Below are 17,584 nucleotides of genomic sequence, written 5' to 3'. Positions count from 1 at the left end.
TCACTCTTAAACTGCGTAGGAAAAGTGCTAGAGAGAATGGTAAATCGTCGTTTGGTTTACATTCTCGAAAGCCAAAACCTGCTCAGCGACGCTCAGCACGCTTATCGTGCAGGGCGCGGTACAGAATCCTACTTCGCCTCATTAGAAACAATAATCCAGAAATCTTTTTCCAAAAATGAACACATCTCCTGTGCAACAATAGACATCTCCAAGGCTTTTGATCGAGCATGGAGATACCCGATTTTAGATCAGTTATCGCGCTGGGGCATCGGAGGAAACCTTGCTTCCTTCATCTCCAGCTTTCTCTCAGACCGAACCTTTCGGACAATAATAGGAAACACCCGATCATCAGTAAGACAGTTAGAAAATGGTGTCCCTCAAGGCGCCATTCTCTCCCCTACACTATTCAACATCACAACACAGACACTTATAAACTCACTCCCAGAAAACATCACACCACTCATATACGCCGATGATATCCTTCTGATAGCTACCGGCTCAACACCGAAACAAACACAACAATCTCTTCAGAAAGGACTCGACAAATTACAACAGTGGTCCCGCTTCACGGGCTACGACATTTCCCCTGAGAAAAGCAAAATTATTTGTTTTTCTCAATTTTCTGCACGCCGCTCAAAACCACTATTCATCAATAACTCTAGAATCCCAAACGTAACAAAAACCAAAATTCTAGGAGTAGTCATTGACTCAACTCTTAGCTTCATACCACACACTCAATATCTTCAATCTTCCAGCAAAACCAAACTACAGCTGTTCAAGTATCTTGGCTGCGGTAAAAAGCGAGCTTCTCGCGAAACCCTGCTAAAGATCATGAACGGCTGGCTTGTTCCGAAAATACTATTTGGCGCCGAACTCTACTCTAGAGGCGGCCCCAACATCCAAAACAAAGTAGAGAAAATATACAACCAGGCCCTGAGACAAATCTCAGGAGCTTTCCGCACCAGTCCCATACCTTCGTTAATCTGCGAATCCGGACAGCTCCCTTTCAGTCACATTTTACTCAATAGACTAGTATCAGCACAAGCACGACTCAACGAGAAAAATTTCCCAGCTCAGCCCCTCACCAACAGAACCAAAACCCTCTTCAAACAAATTACCACCAAAGAACTCTTAGAAATAGAAAAACTAAACAGACTCAAAGACAGACCCTGGAGCGCAACAAAACCCAACATAGACTGGACAATGAAAGACATTAAAAAGGACAACTACAACCCCACCATTGCTCAACAACTCTTCCAGCAGCTCATCAATGGCAAGTACAAAACACATCACCACATCTACACAGACGGTTCCGTTCAAGCAAATGAAACCGGATGTGGAATATACTCGGAAACTACATCTAGCAGTCTTAAACTCAATAATAATTTATCGATCTTTTCCGCAGAAGCTTTAGCCCTCCTAATAGCAGCCGATGAGGCCACAATAGACAACAAAGCTAACGTTATATTTACAGATTCCGCAAGCGCACTTCAAGCAATAGAAAAAGGAACATCAAGACATCCCTACATACAATCCATTGACGAACATCTAGCCACTCGGAACATCACCCTTTGCTGGATACCGAGTCACATGGGAATCGCTGGAAACGAAGCCGCCGACCGATTGGCGAACGAAGGTCGAGAGAAACCGGACACCATCGAGACACCTTTCCCAAAGAGAGACCTCCTTCGCTGGGCCCAAGATGAAGTACGCTCATCTTGGGAACGCAAATGGAGATCGCTCATCGACGCCAAACTCCACAGCATCAAACCAACCACACTACCATGGAATGACACACCGAAACCACGCGACCAACGGATCCTCACCCGCATCAGAATAGGACACACCCGACTGACTCATAGCTACCTTTTCACGAAGAACAGCCCACCACCAATGTGCATCACCTGTGGATGCCAGCTCACCGTCAATCATATCATAGTTGAATGCAGAGCCCATACTACTGCCAGACAGCAATTCAACATCCCACCAAACCTAGAATCCGCCCTCAGCAACGACCCCACAAGCGAACACAACATCATACAATTTTTGAAAGAAATTAAAATATATAAAGAAATTTAACAGAAAGGAAAGAATAAATAAAAATGAAAAACAAACCTAATCTTAAGTTTAAATTAAGGCAATATTGTTCCCCTCCCCACCCAATCCTTTCCTTAAACTATCCCATGATTCCAAACATTTCCCTACTATGTAACTTTAATTTAAGATAGAGATGAATGTCGCCGTTAAGGCGCAAAATCTCTTTAATAAAAAAAAAAAAAAAAAAAAAAAAAAAAAGTTCGCCGAAACCGTTCGTTCAGTTTGCATCGTGTCAACAACAACCAATTGTGTAAAGCAGCATCATCATGACCGGCCGCGGAAAAGGAGGCAAGGGACTGGGTAAAGGAGGTGCCAAGCGTCATCGCAAAGTGCTGCGTGATAACATCCAGGGAATCACGAAACCGGCCATCCGCCGTCTGGCTCGCCGTGGCGGTGTGAAGCGTATTTCCGGCCTGATCTACGAAGAAACTCGCGGTGTGCTGAAAGTGTTCCTCGAGAACGTGATCCGTGATGCCGTGACGTACACCGAGCACGCCAAGCGCAAGACCGTCACCGCCATGGACGTCGTGTACGCCCTGAAACGCCAGGGACGCACCCTGTACGGTTTCGGAGGTTAAGCTGCGCGAACAGCCCCGCTTGTTGGCAAACACAAAAATCGGTCCTTTTCAGGACCACCAAAACTGTTCCAGAAAGATATATTTCCTGCTCATTCGTATCAAACTAAGCATTTGTGGCTCTCCCGACGCTCCGGCACATTTGCCGCCAAAAACGCCAGAGAAAAAAAAATGCGACTTGACTACTCCTCTCCTTCTCTTACCCCATTCCCCATGCCCGAAACGATATCCGATGGAACGACACAGCGAGTGGTATGGTGTACCGCGCGTAGTGGTGGTGGTGATGCGCGATACACTACCGACGGTTCTGATTCTCGGATATGTGACCGATTCGTTTTTTAACACGACGACCCACTGAGAGTTCGTAGAAAGGCGCCGGTCTACCTCACGGGGCTCGGTGTGGCATACGGGGAAAAGAACGCTTTGGTCGTTTACATTGTTAAATTCCCTACCTGTAGAGCGCGTAGCGTTGGCCGTTTTTAACGCGATGATCAAAACCCATCATTTTTCATGGCCACCACCACCAACGCATGTGTTCGGGTAGAAATGAGCGGAAAAAAGCTACATACCTGATATGAAGCAAAATGGTTTGCCCCGTTTAACCTACCAAACTTGCGATGTTACTTCACACATTGAGACACATTGCTTGAGTTAATTTTAAACATTTCTTTCGTTGTTCTCCAGCCACACTGTGAAATTACGTCCATTTAACCATTTAACTACTGAAACTGAACAGAAACCAACTGCCATGGGCACTGAATGTAGTGAAATAAACCTTTATCACACGATTTTGTCGCCCTGAAAAGGACGGTTTTTGTGACGGTGAGATCTTCGGCGGGGTTTGTGAGCGCGACACGGTGCCGCGCGGCGGGGTGAGCACGAGAGAGCACGCCTTATGCCTTCTTTTCCGTCTTCTTCGGCAACAGCACGGCCTGAATGTTGGGCAGCACACCACCTTGGGCGATGGTCACACCGGAAAGCAGCTTGTTCAACTCTTCGTCGTTGCGGATGGCCAGCTGCAGATGGCGCGGGATGATGCGCGTCTTCTTGTTGTCACGGGCGGCGTTACCGGCCAACTCGAGCACTTCCGCGGCCAGATACTCCATCACGGCCGCCAGATACACCGGTGCGCCGGCACCGACGCGCTCGGCATAGTTACCCTTGCGCAGCAGACGATGAATACGGCCGACCGGGAACTGCAGACCGGCACGATTCGAGCGGGACTTTGCCTTTCCCTTCACTTTACCACCCTTGCCGCGTCCAGACATTTTCGATTGTTTAACGAGAGGGATACGTGGTGCTCACTCGAAGAGGTTCTCTTCCGAACTATGCCGAAACGATGATGATGATGATGATGATAAATTCATTTCGTTTATTTGTACTAATTCCGAGATCGTTTTTGCGAGATTTAGCGATCGCACGCTTTTCATTCGCTGTTTACATTAGTATTGCCATGGAGGCAGTTTGATTTGTCTTAAATGTGTGGTTTTGTGCCAACGGCGATGAGAGTATTAACCTTAACCTACTCCTAACCTAATATTAACCTATTATTAACCTACTATTTACACCAAGCCTCTAATCAGTTCATGGGGTGAGGCTTGCATGGCGGATCTCAGTCGATCCGTTGCTTCAAATGCTATTACGTCTAGCGCTTTCGTGTCTGCTACATTATAAAGCTCCTCTAGACGCGTTCTAGGAGGAGCATTTAATATTAGTACAAGAAATCTATTCAGTGCCGTTTGTACGCATTTCAGATTAGTGGCGGCACAGGAGCTCCAAACTGGGATGGCATATGTGGCCGCAGGCAGAACAATTTGTTTGAACACCGCAATCTTGTTCTTTTTATGAAGGGTAGATTGCCGTTTTACGAGCGGGTACAGCAGCTTAAGTAAAACAGCAATGCGGTCTGCAAGATAGCGCGTGTGGTGGTGGAACAGAAGCCGATTGTCGATCGTGACGCCTAGGTACCGAACCGACTGCTGCCATGGCACTGGTGTTGAACCCACTTTGAGACGGGATTGCTCCGGAGGTTGCAGCAGGTTTTTCCTTAGTCGATACGGGATGACCATCGCTTGCGTCTTCTCTTGGTTCAGCTTTATCTTCCAGCTGGCGGCGTATTGCTGGAAGACGTCGAGAGCCCGTTGACCGCTGTTCCTCAACTCTGCTGGAGTGCGACCCTTGGTGGTGATGGCAGTGTCATCAGCGTACAGGTATATTTCCGAACCCCTTGGCAACTCTGGAAGATCCGCCGTAAACAGAGTGTACAACAAGGGGCCCAGGATGCTGCCCTGTGGGACGCCTGCCGCGATGTTGGTTGGGCTGGATGACACTGATCCCAGGGACACCCGGAAGGTTCGTTGCCGCAGGTAGTTGCTGACCAGCTTCACAAGATATGGAGGAAGCCGGAAGGAGTGCATTTTGTGGACAAGCCCATCATGCCACACACTGTCGAAAGCCTTCTCCACATCAAGCATGACGACCGCAGTGGACTTTCCGACCCTCTTGTTCTTTTCGATGCTTATTTTCAACCTCAGGAGTTGATGTGTTGTTGCGTGTCCTGCACGGAAGCCAAACTGCTCAGGAGGCAATATCTGCAGATCTTCCATCGCATCCCGAAGTCTCCAACTTATGAGTCTCTCGAAAAGTTTTCCAAGCGTGCTCAGCAGGCTGATTGGGCGATAACTGGAAGACCTCGTTGGGTCCTTGCCTGGTTTTAATATCGGAACCACCTTTGCCGTCTTCCAAGTCTGCGGATAGTATTGCAGTTCTAGGCAGCAGTTAAGAATGTTCGTCAGGAGAGTGAGGGCTCGGAGTGGGAGATGCTTTAGAAGGATGCTGAGTATGCCATCAAAGCCAGGGGCTTTCATATTCCGCATCATCTTCAGAGCATGACTCACCTCTCCGACGGTGGTGCGATCCTCTGGAGGCAGGGTTGGTTGTACGGAGTTCACTCTAGCCACTGATGAGGCCACCTCTACCTCATGAGGGCTGGGCAGAGCAAGGCCAATTCGGTGAGCATCCGCGAAGTGTTGTGCGAGGGCACCAGTCTTCTCCGCTGGAGTAAGAAGCACTGTGTTGTCGGCTGCAACTAGAGGTGGTATCGGCCTGGGTTTTGTACGGAGCGTCTTTGCCACTTTCCAGAAAGCGTTGGTGCCTGGATGGAGTCGCTGGACCATGCGCTCAAAGTTGTTATTTCTAATAATCTCCACCCGATGCTGGATAATGCGGGAAAGTTGTGCTGCCTGCTGTTTACAAAGCTGATCCCCAGTGCGCTGGTATTGCCGCCTCACCATGTTTCTCCGCGAGATAAGCTGCCGAGTATGGTCGTCTAGGACAATCACCTGCCCTCGTGTGGACACCACTGGGACACACTCCGCCTCTGCCGAGCGAATAGCCTCCTCCACGATGGTTACAGCTGCCTCAATGGAAGCTGGTGACGGTGCAATCTCGGTGGTGGTGATTTGCTGGTCAACCAGTCTTCCAAAGCGGTCCCAGTCAACGCAGTGGTAATTTTTCCTTGTTACCGGCGGAGCTCTGATGGCGTTGAGCTGAACGTGCGTTAAGACCGGGAAGTGGTCCGAGTTTAGCTCATCCAGGGTGGAGGGTTTGGTGATCTGCAGGTTGGTGAGAAACAGATCGATAACTGAAGGGGATCCATGGTTGGGGATGGCGGTGGGAGCATCTGGAAACTCGACGATGAAATGTCCATGCTGGGCGACCTCAGCCAGGATGTTTCCGTTTCTATTCTGCCGCATATTTCCCCACAAACGATGACGGGCGTTTAGGTCCCCTCCAACAACCGTGCGGAAGTTGTTGCAGGCGATGGTGTTTAGATCTTGGCGAAAAGCTGCTTCAAGTGTACCAGAGCATTGTCGAGGACAGTACGCGGATACGATGTGAAGGGCTCCCGAGCTGGTACTGATCCTAACGCCAACTGCTTCAATGATGGTGGTGTTGAAGTGTGGTAGCAGTTGGTGCCTGATGCCACGTCGAACAGCGATCGCAACACCACCTCCGCGAGAGTTAATTCGATCCAGCCGATGTACTTTATAGTTGTCCAAATAGAAGCTCAGCTCTGGTTTGAGATGCGTCTCAACTATTAGCGCCACGTCGATGTTTTGACGATTCAGGAAGTCGTTCAGTGGAATTTGTTTGTTCCTGACAGAACAAGCGTTCCAGGTAGCCACTCTCAAACTAGGCATATCGAAGGACTAGCTTTGTCAGTCGAGTGAGCTGCTCCTGTTTAGACTGGCAGGAACGCACGGTAGCCATCATCTCATTGAAAATCTCCATGAGAGTTGCCGCATCTAGGAGATCGTTTTCATTGTTTGCCATTTTAGCCTTGGCGGCGTATGATGCTTCCTTTGCTTGCAGCTTCAGGTGATGTACGTCTACGGCCACCTCGTTTTGGGCTGGCTGATGTTTCTTATTGTTTGGCAGGACCGGAAAATTTTCCTGCACATTCTTCAGCCGATCGCTCAGCCCGGATGATGGTTGTTTGAGCGCTTTTTTCATTTTTTGGCCTTTGCCTTGGGCACGCATTTGAATATTCTTGAACTCATCCCTTTTTGGGCACTCGCGGTCATTTGCGCGATGAGGGCCGCCGCAGTTTGCGCACTTGGGTGGTTCTGGTTTGACGCAGTTGGCCGTAAAATGCGAAAGGGAGCAGCTCTCGCATTTCGGCTGCAGGTGGCAATTTCGCGAGCCGTGGCCAAATGCTTGGCATCGATGGCATTGAGTGGGTCCTCGCTGGCCCCCACGGTAGGACTCCCACCTAATGCGGACAGAAAGAATCGCTCGCACCGATTTTAATGTTTGTAATGTGCAAGAAGCACGTTTCAAATGAACCACGTAGAGCTGGCTGTGGTAGGCCACCGTCTCCTCGTCCTTTCTCTTCATACGGAATACTTCTTCTACCTCTAGGGCATGGGTTGACCGGAGCTCATCCCGGATTTCCTCAGTATCCATTAGTGGGAGTCCTCGGATGACAACCTTGTATGGTCTATCATCGCGCAGATCGTGCGTGAAGTATTCAGCCTTCTCTTGCTCCAGAAGCTTCGTGAGAGCAGTGTGCTCCTCTCTGGTCTGCACGAAGAGTTTCGTGCCTGTGCTGCCAAACTGGAACTCGGCTTTGATGTTTTTTGCCAGTAGTTTGGAGCGCAGAACGGGATAGGCCACGTTCTGGACTACCACTGGCGGTGGACGGCGATTGTTTGGCGGAAGCCCTGCTGAACGCCCTGGTGCTGATGTTTTGGGCGCATTATTTGCACCTTTCTCTGTCGTGCTCCGTCTGGCTCTCGTACGCACGGTGCGGAAGCCCTCCGGGTCTTCGTCAGACGAGTGGTCTACCTCACTACCACTGCAGGCAGACATGTTGACATCGGGTGGCGGCAACGCACCCGAACCGCATACTTTTTTCCTCTCGCTTCTCTCACTTCCACTAGAGCCCGAGCGCATCGTTCTCTTCTTCTTGTCGTCACTCTTGTCCTTCGGCATACCGCCGAAAGGAAAAAAAAAAACCGCTTCAATCACTAACACTGTGTTTCTTACTATGTGTCACTCCGTCTACAGTCTGAGTGCGAATGGATCGGATCATGCCGAAACGAACCTGAAACCGGGTTTATATAAACGTCGAGGTGTAGCGAAGCCAGCCAGCGAACTCGCCCGACGCTGAATAAAAGCCGAAGTGAGGGTCGAAAAACGCGTTAAAATTGAAGTGACGCTCAACGAGGAAACACGTTTCACGCACGTTAAACAATCGCAATGGCACCGAAAACCAGCGGAAAGGCAGCGAAGAAGTCTGGCAAGGCCCAGAAAAATATCTCCAAGTCGGACAAGAAGAAGAAGCGCAAGACCCGCAAGGAAAGCTACGCCATCTACATCTACAAGGTGCTGAAGCAAGTCCATCCGGACACTGGCATCTCGTCGAAGGCGATGAGCATCATGAACAGCTTCGTGAACGACATCTTCGAGCGCATCGCCGCCGAAGCGTCCCGGCTGGCGCACTACAACAAGCGTTCGACGATCACGTCACGCGAAATCCAGACCGCCGTCCGTCTGCTGCTTCCTGGTGAGCTGGCCAAGCACGCCGTGTCCGAGGGCACGAAGGCCGTCACCAAGTACACCAGCTCGAAGTAAGCTGGTTCGTCCGTGGTCGTCACAAACCACACCAACTCGTCGCATAACAACGGTCCTTTTCAGGACCACAAAATGTTTTCCAAACAAGAATCATTTCATTCCATTACATTCCATTCATCGAAGAGAAAGAAAAAACGACGAAGATCGACGAATAATAATGTGTTTGTGCTGTGCGTTGAAGAAACAGAACAAAAAGTGTGCCGAACCGTTTTCTAGTTTAACATCACCACTTCGTTGTGTTTTGGCGCACACATAGCCGCGCGTAACACAAGCGCGCGTAAATGAATTGAATGAACATTTTAAACCGTGGTTTTAAGAAAAAACCTAACGGTTAACTAACATTTAAAGCATTCCGTTATGCTTTCTATGGTTATGGCACAGCCAAAGGCAAAGCAATGTGTCATTTTTTGTTTCATCCAAGACATATATGTTCAACTTGGTTTAATATGGAACAGATTCTCTTTAACAACTCTTTAAACCCACCGCATGTAATTGCTCTATAACTTCAAATCACCGCTAACGGATGGGGTTGCCTGGTGGTTTGTAGACGTTAGCATATGTATTATGTTATGGTTTGTGTCACGGCTAGGTTATGGTTTGCATTTCTATCGTCATATGTTAGGTTTTGTTTTTATTTATCGTCATCTTCTTCTTCTTCTTCATCATCATAGATTATTATATTATATATAACAATATATATCATTATATATGGTTTGTATTGTTTTGATTGCATCTCATACCCCATATGTATCAGTCAGGGGTTCACCATTTATCATCATCATCATCATAGATATATATAAATATTATATATATCGATATAGCGTGTACGACGGGACGGGACGGGTACGAAATAATCCTCCTTTCGGTAACGGGTTGGTGGTCCTGAAAAGGACCGTTTGGGTTTGGTTGAAAACGAAACGAAACGAAACGAACCGTTGTCACTTAAGCACGTTCACCACGGATACGACGAGCAAGCTGGATGTCTTTCGGCATGATGGTGACGCGCTTCGCGTGGATGGCACACAGATTCGTGTCCTCGAACAGACCGACTAGATACGCTTCACTCGCTTCCTGTAGCGCCATCACCGCCGAGCTCTGGAAACGCAGATCCGTCTTGAAGTCCTGTGCGATTTCACGCACCAATCGCTGGAAGGGCAACTTGCGGATCAGCAGCTCGGTCGACTTCTGGTAGCGACGGATTTCACGCAGAGCCACCGTTCCCGGTCGGTAGCGATGCGGCTTCTTCACTCCTCCGGTGGCCGGAGCACTCTTGCGGGCCGCCTTGGTGGCCAGCTGCTTGCGCGGCGCCTTTCCTCCGGTGGACTTACGGGCAGTTTGCTTGGTACGTGCCATCGTAGTTGATGTTGTTGATGCTGTTGACGTTGATCGGGTTCGAACGGGTCTGCTCACTTGTGGTGGTAATACAAAACTGTTGTTGTTGTTTTTACGGTTTTTAGAAACTTTGAGCCTTTAGGCTTCTTTCGTTTCTTCTCTTCTTTTTTTACCTTTTTGTCGTAGCTTCACGTTTCGTTTGCAGTAAGTGAGAAGGTTTATATTTCCTTATACATATTTATATCGTGTAGGTATCGGAGGAGCTTTTTCTGTTCTGTACTGTTAGGAGATAGTACCGTATCAATATTGTTATCTAGATCATGTTGTGTTCTTTGAAGGTTGTATCCAATACACTCAATTAGAATGTGCCGTACGGTGATTTGTAGGCCACAGAAGTGGCAAAGGGGTGGAGGTGTTTTGGTTAGTAAGTGGCTGTGTGTATACCTGGTGTGGCCGATGCGTAGTCTGGTTAGTACTCTTTGATCTCTGTGGGAGGGAACATCTGGCCAAATAGAAGTTGTAATTTTTACTTTCCGCAGGTGTGATGAGTTGTTGTTAGACCAGGTTTGTTGCCATTGTCTTGATATTTTGAATAGGCAGAAATTTAGGGCGTCTTTTTTTGATAGTTGATTCCCAGCGGTATGGGTACTTTTTCGCCCTTGGTTTGCTAGTTTATCGGCTGTTTCGTTGCCCGGTATCCCGACGTGGCTGGGAACCCAGCAAAAACTGATATTGTGAAGGTTGGGAAGTGTCTCTATTGCTTGTACGTGAGGGTCTTTTGATTTGCCATGTTCTAGGGCACTGAGGACGCTGGCGCTGTCAGTGAAAATTGTGTTATTCTGGTTTGGTATGGTATCTTCCTGTGCTGCAATGGTAATAGCGATGGCTTCTGCGGAAAAAATGGAAGTAAAATCTGGAAGTTTGATGGCGCAGCTTGCATCTACAGAGTAGATACCGCAGCCGGCCGTGTGTTGTGAAACTGATCCATCGGTGTATATATGTTTGGAATTAGCATATTTCCTGTTTCGAAGTTGGAGAAAAGATTGGTAAATTTGTCTATGGTTAAATTTTGGAGTGTTAAGTAGGGTCCAGTCAATATACGGTTGCTTCTGGTTCCAAGGCCTTATTGTCCGACGTGGAATTTTGGTGATTTCCGAAAGAGGACTGGAGGTTAGAGTGTTGAAAGCTATTGCGGCTCGTTGATTTAGTGATTCACAGTTGAGGCCCTTTTCACTGCAACGAAAAGCTGCTCCAAGAAGACGTAATGTTATAATATGTGTGAAGGGTAGTTGACCGCTCTCACAAAGAATAGATTTTGTGGGGCTGGTGACATAAGCCCCTGATGAATATTTTATTGCAACGTGGTAAATAGGAGCCAAGAATTTATTAAGTGAGGTGAGTTCACGGGAGAGGATTTCAGTTCCATATAGCATTTTCGGGAGAAGCCAGGAGTGTAACAATTGTAGAAGAGTAGTTCTGGAAGCTCTATATTGCCCGCAACCCAACATTCTGAACACATTGAGGCAGGGTTTCATAGAGTTTTTTAATTGTTTGAAGTGTGGAATAAAGGTAAGTTTCGAGTCTAAAATAATTCCCAGTATTCTTGCACTTCTAGCATTAGGGATTATTTGGTTGTTGTATTTAATGGGTTTTAGCTTACCTGTGTAATTTTTGTGGATATGTAGTATTTTGCATTTTTCGGGGGAGATTTGGAAACCTGTCCATCTGCACCACTGCCTTAATTTATTGATTCCAAGTTGTAGATTGTTTCTGGATGTTTTATGATTTTGTCCTGTAGACATTAAAATGATGTCGTCTGCGTAAATGAGGGGAGTTATGTTTTCAGGAATGGATAGGAATAAGGATTCGATACTGATTAAGAAAAGGGTGGGGGAGAGGATGGCTCCTTGCGGGACTCCATTTTCGAGGATAAAGGTGTCTGAGGTCTGGTTTCCTATAAGAATTGATGAGGTACGGTTTTGCAGGAAGTTTTGTATAAAAATAGGGAGGTTCCCTTTGAAACCCCAACTGTCTAGTTGAACAAGAATCGAATGCCGCCACGTTTGATCAAAGGCCTTAGCCAGGTCAATGATCCCGCAGTCTACGTGCCAGTTTTTACTCATCGCACTATTTAACACAGCATCAAGTTTTGCGAAATATGTTTCAGTACCTTGCCCTGGTCTGAACGCGTGTTGGTTGGTGTGCAACAGCTTGCGTGTATCAAGTTCGTGCGATAAACGCCTGTTTACCATACGTTCAAGTATCTTGCTTATGCAATTTAAGAGACTTATCGGGCGGTAGCTATCTATTTCGTGTGGGTTTTTGTTGGGTTTTGGAATGGGTATAGTGTAACTTTTTTTCCAACTTTCCGGAATAACTCCTGACTCCCAGACAGAGTTGTAAATGTCTAGCAAGAGATTAAGGGTTCTGTCGGGTAGATGCTGTAACAATGGATATCCAATGTCGTCTGGCCCCGCAGATTTCCCTGAACAGGATTTTAAAGCGAATGTAAGTTCTTCTTTGGAAAATGGTGAATTGTAGTTGAAATGTTGAGTTGTGGCAAAAGACAGAGGAATGGTTTCAGAGGAAGTTTTGTGTTTGGCGAAATTAGGTGGATAATTGGAATCTGAAGAAGTTGAATGAAAATGTGTGGCAAAGGAATCTGCTATGAGTGACGGATCGGTGATGGGGTCCTGAGGGTTGAGCCAAATGGGTGAGTGTCGTTTATTTTTCCCGGTTATATTTCTGATATGGTTCCATATGACTTTCGCTGATGTTGAAGGGTCAATATTATTCAAGAAATTCTCCCAGGTTTCCTCCTTAGCTTTCTTGATTAATTCTCTGGATTTTTTGTGGGCTTCTTTGTATTGTTCTGTCAAGAAAGAGGTGTGTAAACTATTGTTCGAAGTTGAACAGTGTTTTTTTAGTTTCCTGAGACACTTTCTTCTGTGTTTTATAGCGCTAGCCACTTCTGTGTTCCACCATTTCGCGTATTTTTGACAGACTCGACCAGTCGTTCGAGGAACAGAGTGTTGTGCAGCCGCCATTATTTGTTCAATCAGTGTTACATCATTTGATGGAGAAATGTCGTTGGGAAGTGTGGATAAGATTCGTTGAAACTCCTCCCAGTTGGCCTCCTCGTACCGCCACCGAGGCCGATGCGTGGGGACTGGGATATTGGAAGATGTTTTGACTAAAAGAGGATAGTGATCGCTGCCATGCAGGTCGGGTATTTGGGAAAGGTGAAAATTTGAAAAAGAAGAAGAAGAGATAGCGCAATGGTCGATGGATGACCCTTTGCCGGTGGACGGAGAGATACGGGTAAAAAACTTATGAACAATGGTATAAATATTGTTGAAGTCAAAAATGGTTTCAAGTTTCGATCCACGACTGTTGGTCACCGGACAACCCCAATTTTTATGTTGGGCGTTCCAGTCCCCCACTATCAGTAGGGGGTGCGACACTTGTTTATTAATGTTTTGAAACAAAGTTTCAATATCGGTATTACTTACCTGACAAGGGGATAAGTAAATGTTAATAATGTTTATTTTGACTGGATTAGTAATATATATACCTAGAATAGGTAAATTGGAGTTAATTTTTACGGATTTGTAATGTAAACTGTTGTGGATGCCCATGCAAATCTCATGGTGGGAAACTGTGGAATTTTTTTGAATCCATTTATAATTGCAAAGCGGATAGTGGGTAAAATATTGAGATTTGCTATGAGCTTCCTGTAGTGTAATGATTTTTGGGTTATGCCGAAGAATAACGATTTTCAGTTCGTCGATGTTTTGTTGTAGGCTGCGAATATTCCAATTAAGAATGAGATTAATGTCTTTTTGTGTGGTCATAATGGGTGTGTTAATTATTGGTGTCATTTTTAATAAGAAAGAGAAAAAATCTATCTTAAAATGATATAGGAATATTCCAATGGATTAGCTTAGCGTTTCTTGGATTTTTTCTTTAGAGTTTTGTTGTTGTTACGTGTTGGTGGAGAAGAGGTAATAGATTCCTTGTTCGGGTGCTTGTCTGCTGCGTTGTTGTCGTCGTCGTCTTCCGAAGGTGTAAGGCTTTTATAGCTTGTACGTTTACGGTTGTTTATTGTGTTTGTCGAAATCATGGAGTTGTCTGAGTCATCTATTGTCGTACTGCTTTCGATGTTGTGGGATAATGATACTTCCTGTTGCGCTGGTTGCTCGTTGACTTTTTCCAGTAGTGCACTTAGCTTTTCAATCGTTTTTTGGGCGTTGTTTAGAGCTGTCTGAAGTCTCTCAATAATCCTGTCCTTTTCAATTTCGGAAGAGCTTTGCCCTTTTGTAATTCGATTTTGTACCGAACTTGGGTTGTTATTTTGTCCCGTTTTCAAAACAATATTTTTCGCTTCTAGATAGGAGCAATTGAGGTCAGTTTTTGTATGGATAATTTGATCCTCAAACAAGTAATAAGAACAATTTTTGGAGAAAGTGGAGTGTCCCTCGCCGCAGTTCTTGCAATGAAGACTCTCATGGCATTCCCCATGCTCATTCAAACCGCAATTCCTGCAAATCGGGGTGGACTTACAACGCAGTTTTGAGTGGCCGAAACTGCCACAGTTGAAGCAGATCATTGGTTTTGGATAATATGTACGGGTGGCAACGCGGAGCAATCCTAGTTTAATGTGGTCGGGAACCGTCGTGGACTCAACTTTTAGTAAAAACAGGTTGGTTGGATGGAAATCATTGTTCTCCTTTCGGATGAACCGGCGGACGTGCGTTACTTTCTGTTCTTTTAAGTTTTCCAGAATGTCATTGTCTGACATACCGTGAAGTTCTTTTGAGTAGATGATGCATTGTACCGAATTCAAGGAGTGGTGGGGCGAAATGGTAATAGAGGTTCCGTCTGCGAGAGTTTTAAGCGTTTGCAATTTTTCGAATTGCGTACTGTTCCTAGTTTTAATCAGATATTTCTTCCCATTTTCGATTAATTTGGCTGGTTCCACAATGGGACCAGCATGGTTCGTCAGAGACTTACCCAGTAGAAATGGGTTGGTACCCAATTCTTTCCCATCCGTAGCTTCAAGCACAAGGAATTTTAGTTTCCCGTATTCACCGTTCCTATCCATCCAAAGAGGTACCGTACGGCCTCTATTGGAAGGGCCCGGCCCAGGCCGTTCCCTTCCGGGAAAATGTGGGTCCGACATATCGTCGCCCCACCTCCGACAAGCTTACACTTTTCTGGTTCTTCAGAACCTGTTTTTTTTCTTTTTCACTTTCTCTCCGTCTACCGAGTACAAACACAGGGCACACTCACGCGTGCTCACTATATACCAACCAAACAATCAGGTATAACGGTTTTTATTTCCGACTAACTGAACTCCCGTAACTTTACTTCCCTAGCTCCTCACACGGCACTGCACTTCGTAAGAAAGAACGGTAGATTATTGCGCTCCACAAAAATACGTCCGACTCGATCAGTGGTTCGACCAAGAATGTAATACAAAACTGGGCCGAACCGCGCCGTGAAACCGCGTTTATATAGTTTCGGGTCCCTCTTCGGGTGCTCACGATCGGGCAGGTCGGGTCAATAAAAACCGTGTTTCACTGCCGAAACCATCGCAGTTCGTCGAAACCGTTCGTTCAGTTTGCATCGTGTCAACAACAACCAATTGTGTAAAGCAGCATCATCATGACCGGCCGCGGAAAAGGAGGCAAGGGACTGGGCAAAGGAGGTGCCAAGCGTCATCGCAAAGTGCTGCGTGATAACATCCAGGGAATCACGAAACCGGCCATCCGCCGTCTGGCTCGCCGTGGCGGTGTGAAGCGTATTTCCGGCCTGATCTACGAAGAAACTCGCGGTGTGCTGAAAGTGTTCCTCGAGAACGTGATCCGTGATGCCGTGACGTACACCGAGCACGCCAAGCGCAAGACCGTCACCGCCATGGACGTCGTGTACGCCCTGAAACGCCAGGGACGCACCCTGTACGGTTTCGGAGGTTAAGCTGCGCGAACAGCCCCCTTGTGTTACAAAAAAATCGGTCCTTTTCAGGACCACCAAAACTGTTCCAGAAAGATATATTTCCTGCTCATTCGTATCAAACTAAGCTTTTGTGGCTCTCCCGACGCTCCGGCACATTTGCCGCCAAAAACGCCAGAGAAAAAAAAATGCGACTTGACTACTCCTCTCCTTCTCTTACCCCATTCCCCATGCCCGAAACGATATCCGATGGAATACACAGCGAGTGGTACGGTGTACCGCGCGTAGTGGTAGTGGTGGTAGTGGTGATGCGCGATACACTACCGACGGTTCTGATTCTCGGATATGTGACCGATTCGTTTTTTTAACACGACGACCCACTGAGAGTTCGTAGAAAGGCGCCGGTCTACCTCACGGGGCTCGGTGTGGCATACGGGGAAAAGAACGCTTTGGTCGTTTACATTGTTAAATTCCCTACCTGTAGAGCGCGTAGCGTTGGCCGTTTCTAACGCGATGATCAAAACCCATCATTTTTCATGGCCACGGGTAGAAATGAGCGGAAAAAGCTACATACCTGATATGAAGCAAAATGGTTTGCCCCGTTTAACCTACCAAACTTGCGATGTTACTTCACACATTGAGACACATTGCTTGAGTTAATTTTAAACATTTCTTTCGTTGTTCTCCAGCCACACTGTGAAATTACGTCCATTTAACCACTTAACTACTGAAACTGAACTGAAACCAACTGGCATGGGCACTGAATGTAGTGAAATAAACCTTTATCACACGATTTTGTCGCCCTGAAAAGGACGGTTTTTTGTGACGGTGAGATCTTCGGCGGGGTTTGTGAGCGCGACACGGTGCCGCGCGGCGGGGTGAGCACGAGAGAGCACGCCTTATGCCTTCTTTTCCGTCTTCTTCGGCAACAGCACGGCCTGAATGTTGGGCAGCACACCACCTTGGGCGATGGTCACACCGGAAAGCAGCTTGTTCAACTCTTCGTCGTTGCGGATGGCCAGCTGCAGATGGCGCGGGATGATGCGCGTCTTCTTGTTGTCACGGGCGGCGTTACCGGCCAACTCGAGCACTTCCGCGGCCAGATACTCCATCACGGCCGCCAGATACACCGGTGCGCCGGCACCGACGCGCTCGGCATAGTTACCCTTGCGCAGCAGACGATGAATACGGCCGACCGGGAACTGCAGACCGGCACGATTCGAGCGGGACTTTGCCTTTCCCTTCACTTTACCACCCTTGCCGCGTCCAGACATTTTCGATTGTTTAACGAGAGGGATACGTGGTGCTCACTCGAAGAGGTTCTCTTCCGAACTATGCCGAAACGAGTAGTAGTAGTAGTAAAATTTCTTTTATTGATTTGTATAATTCATTACATTTTGGTGTTTTGCGAGATTTAGCAATCGCACGCTTTTCATTCGCTACATGAGAATTTTGCCTAAGAGGCAGTTTGATTTTGCATAAGTTTT

General features: G+C 47.0%; 5 protein-coding genes across 5 annotated transcripts; 3 read left to right on the top strand and 2 right to left on the bottom strand.

The window, feature by feature from the left end:
• Positions 1-2,363: 2,363 nt before the first annotated feature.
• On the top strand, positions 2,364-2,675 carry LOC131285155 (histone H4). Its single transcript, XM_058314015.1, has one exon. It carries the CDS (start codon positions 2,364-2,366, stop codon positions 2,673-2,675), a length of 312 nt encoding a protein of 103 aa, XP_058169998.1.
• Positions 2,676-3,565: 890 nt separating this feature from the next.
• Positions 3,566-3,943, bottom strand: LOC131289354 (histone H2A). The gene has a single exon (XM_058318589.1). The coding sequence runs from the start codon at positions 3,938-3,940 to the stop codon at positions 3,566-3,568; it is 375 nt and encodes a 124-aa protein (XP_058174572.1). The 5' UTR covers positions 3,941-3,943.
• Positions 3,944-8,435: 4,492 nt separating this feature from the next.
• LOC131290010 (histone H2B) lies at positions 8,436-8,810 on the top strand. The gene has a single exon (XM_058319388.1). It carries the CDS (start codon positions 8,436-8,438, stop codon positions 8,808-8,810), a length of 375 nt encoding a protein of 124 aa, XP_058175371.1.
• Positions 8,811-14,878: 6,068 nt separating this feature from the next.
• Positions 14,879-16,121, top strand: LOC131287396 (histone H4-like). The gene is made up of 2 exons (XM_058316440.1): positions 14,879-14,892; positions 15,803-16,121. The coding sequence occupies exons 1-2, from the start codon at positions 14,879-14,881 to the stop codon at positions 16,119-16,121; spliced, it is 333 nt and encodes a 110-aa protein (XP_058172423.1).
• An 875-nt stretch (positions 16,122-16,996) lies between these two features.
• Positions 16,997-17,374, bottom strand: LOC131287397 (histone H2A). The gene has a single exon (XM_058316441.1). It carries the CDS (start codon positions 17,369-17,371, stop codon positions 16,997-16,999), a length of 375 nt encoding a protein of 124 aa, XP_058172424.1. The 5' UTR covers positions 17,372-17,374.
• Positions 17,375-17,584: the final 210 nt, after the last annotated feature.

This window comes from Anopheles ziemanni, chromosome 3 (assembly GCF_943734765.1).
Source record: "Anopheles ziemanni chromosome 3, idAnoZiCoDA_A2_x.2, whole genome shotgun sequence".
NCBI classification, from domain to species: Eukaryota; Metazoa; Arthropoda; class Insecta; order Diptera; family Culicidae; genus Anopheles; species Anopheles ziemanni.
The sequence above is the reverse complement of the archived record's forward strand: the minus strand, read 5'-3'. Positions and strand labels throughout refer to the sequence as shown.

Excerpts from the sequence above, each read along its gene's own strand:
- LOC131290010 (XM_058319388.1), top strand. The coding sequence starts at position 8,436 with ATGGCACCGAAAACCAGCGGAAAGGCAGCGAAGAAGTCTGGCAAGGCC.
- LOC131289354 (XM_058318589.1), bottom strand. The coding sequence starts at position 3,940 with ATGTCTGGACGCGGCAAGGGTGGTAAAGTGAAGGGAAAGGCAAAGTCC.
- LOC131287397 (XM_058316441.1), bottom strand. The coding sequence starts at position 17,371 with ATGTCTGGACGCGGCAAGGGTGGTAAAGTGAAGGGAAAGGCAAAGTCC.
- LOC131285155 (XM_058314015.1), top strand. The coding sequence starts at position 2,364 with ATGACCGGCCGCGGAAAAGGAGGCAAGGGACTGGGTAAAGGAGGTGCC.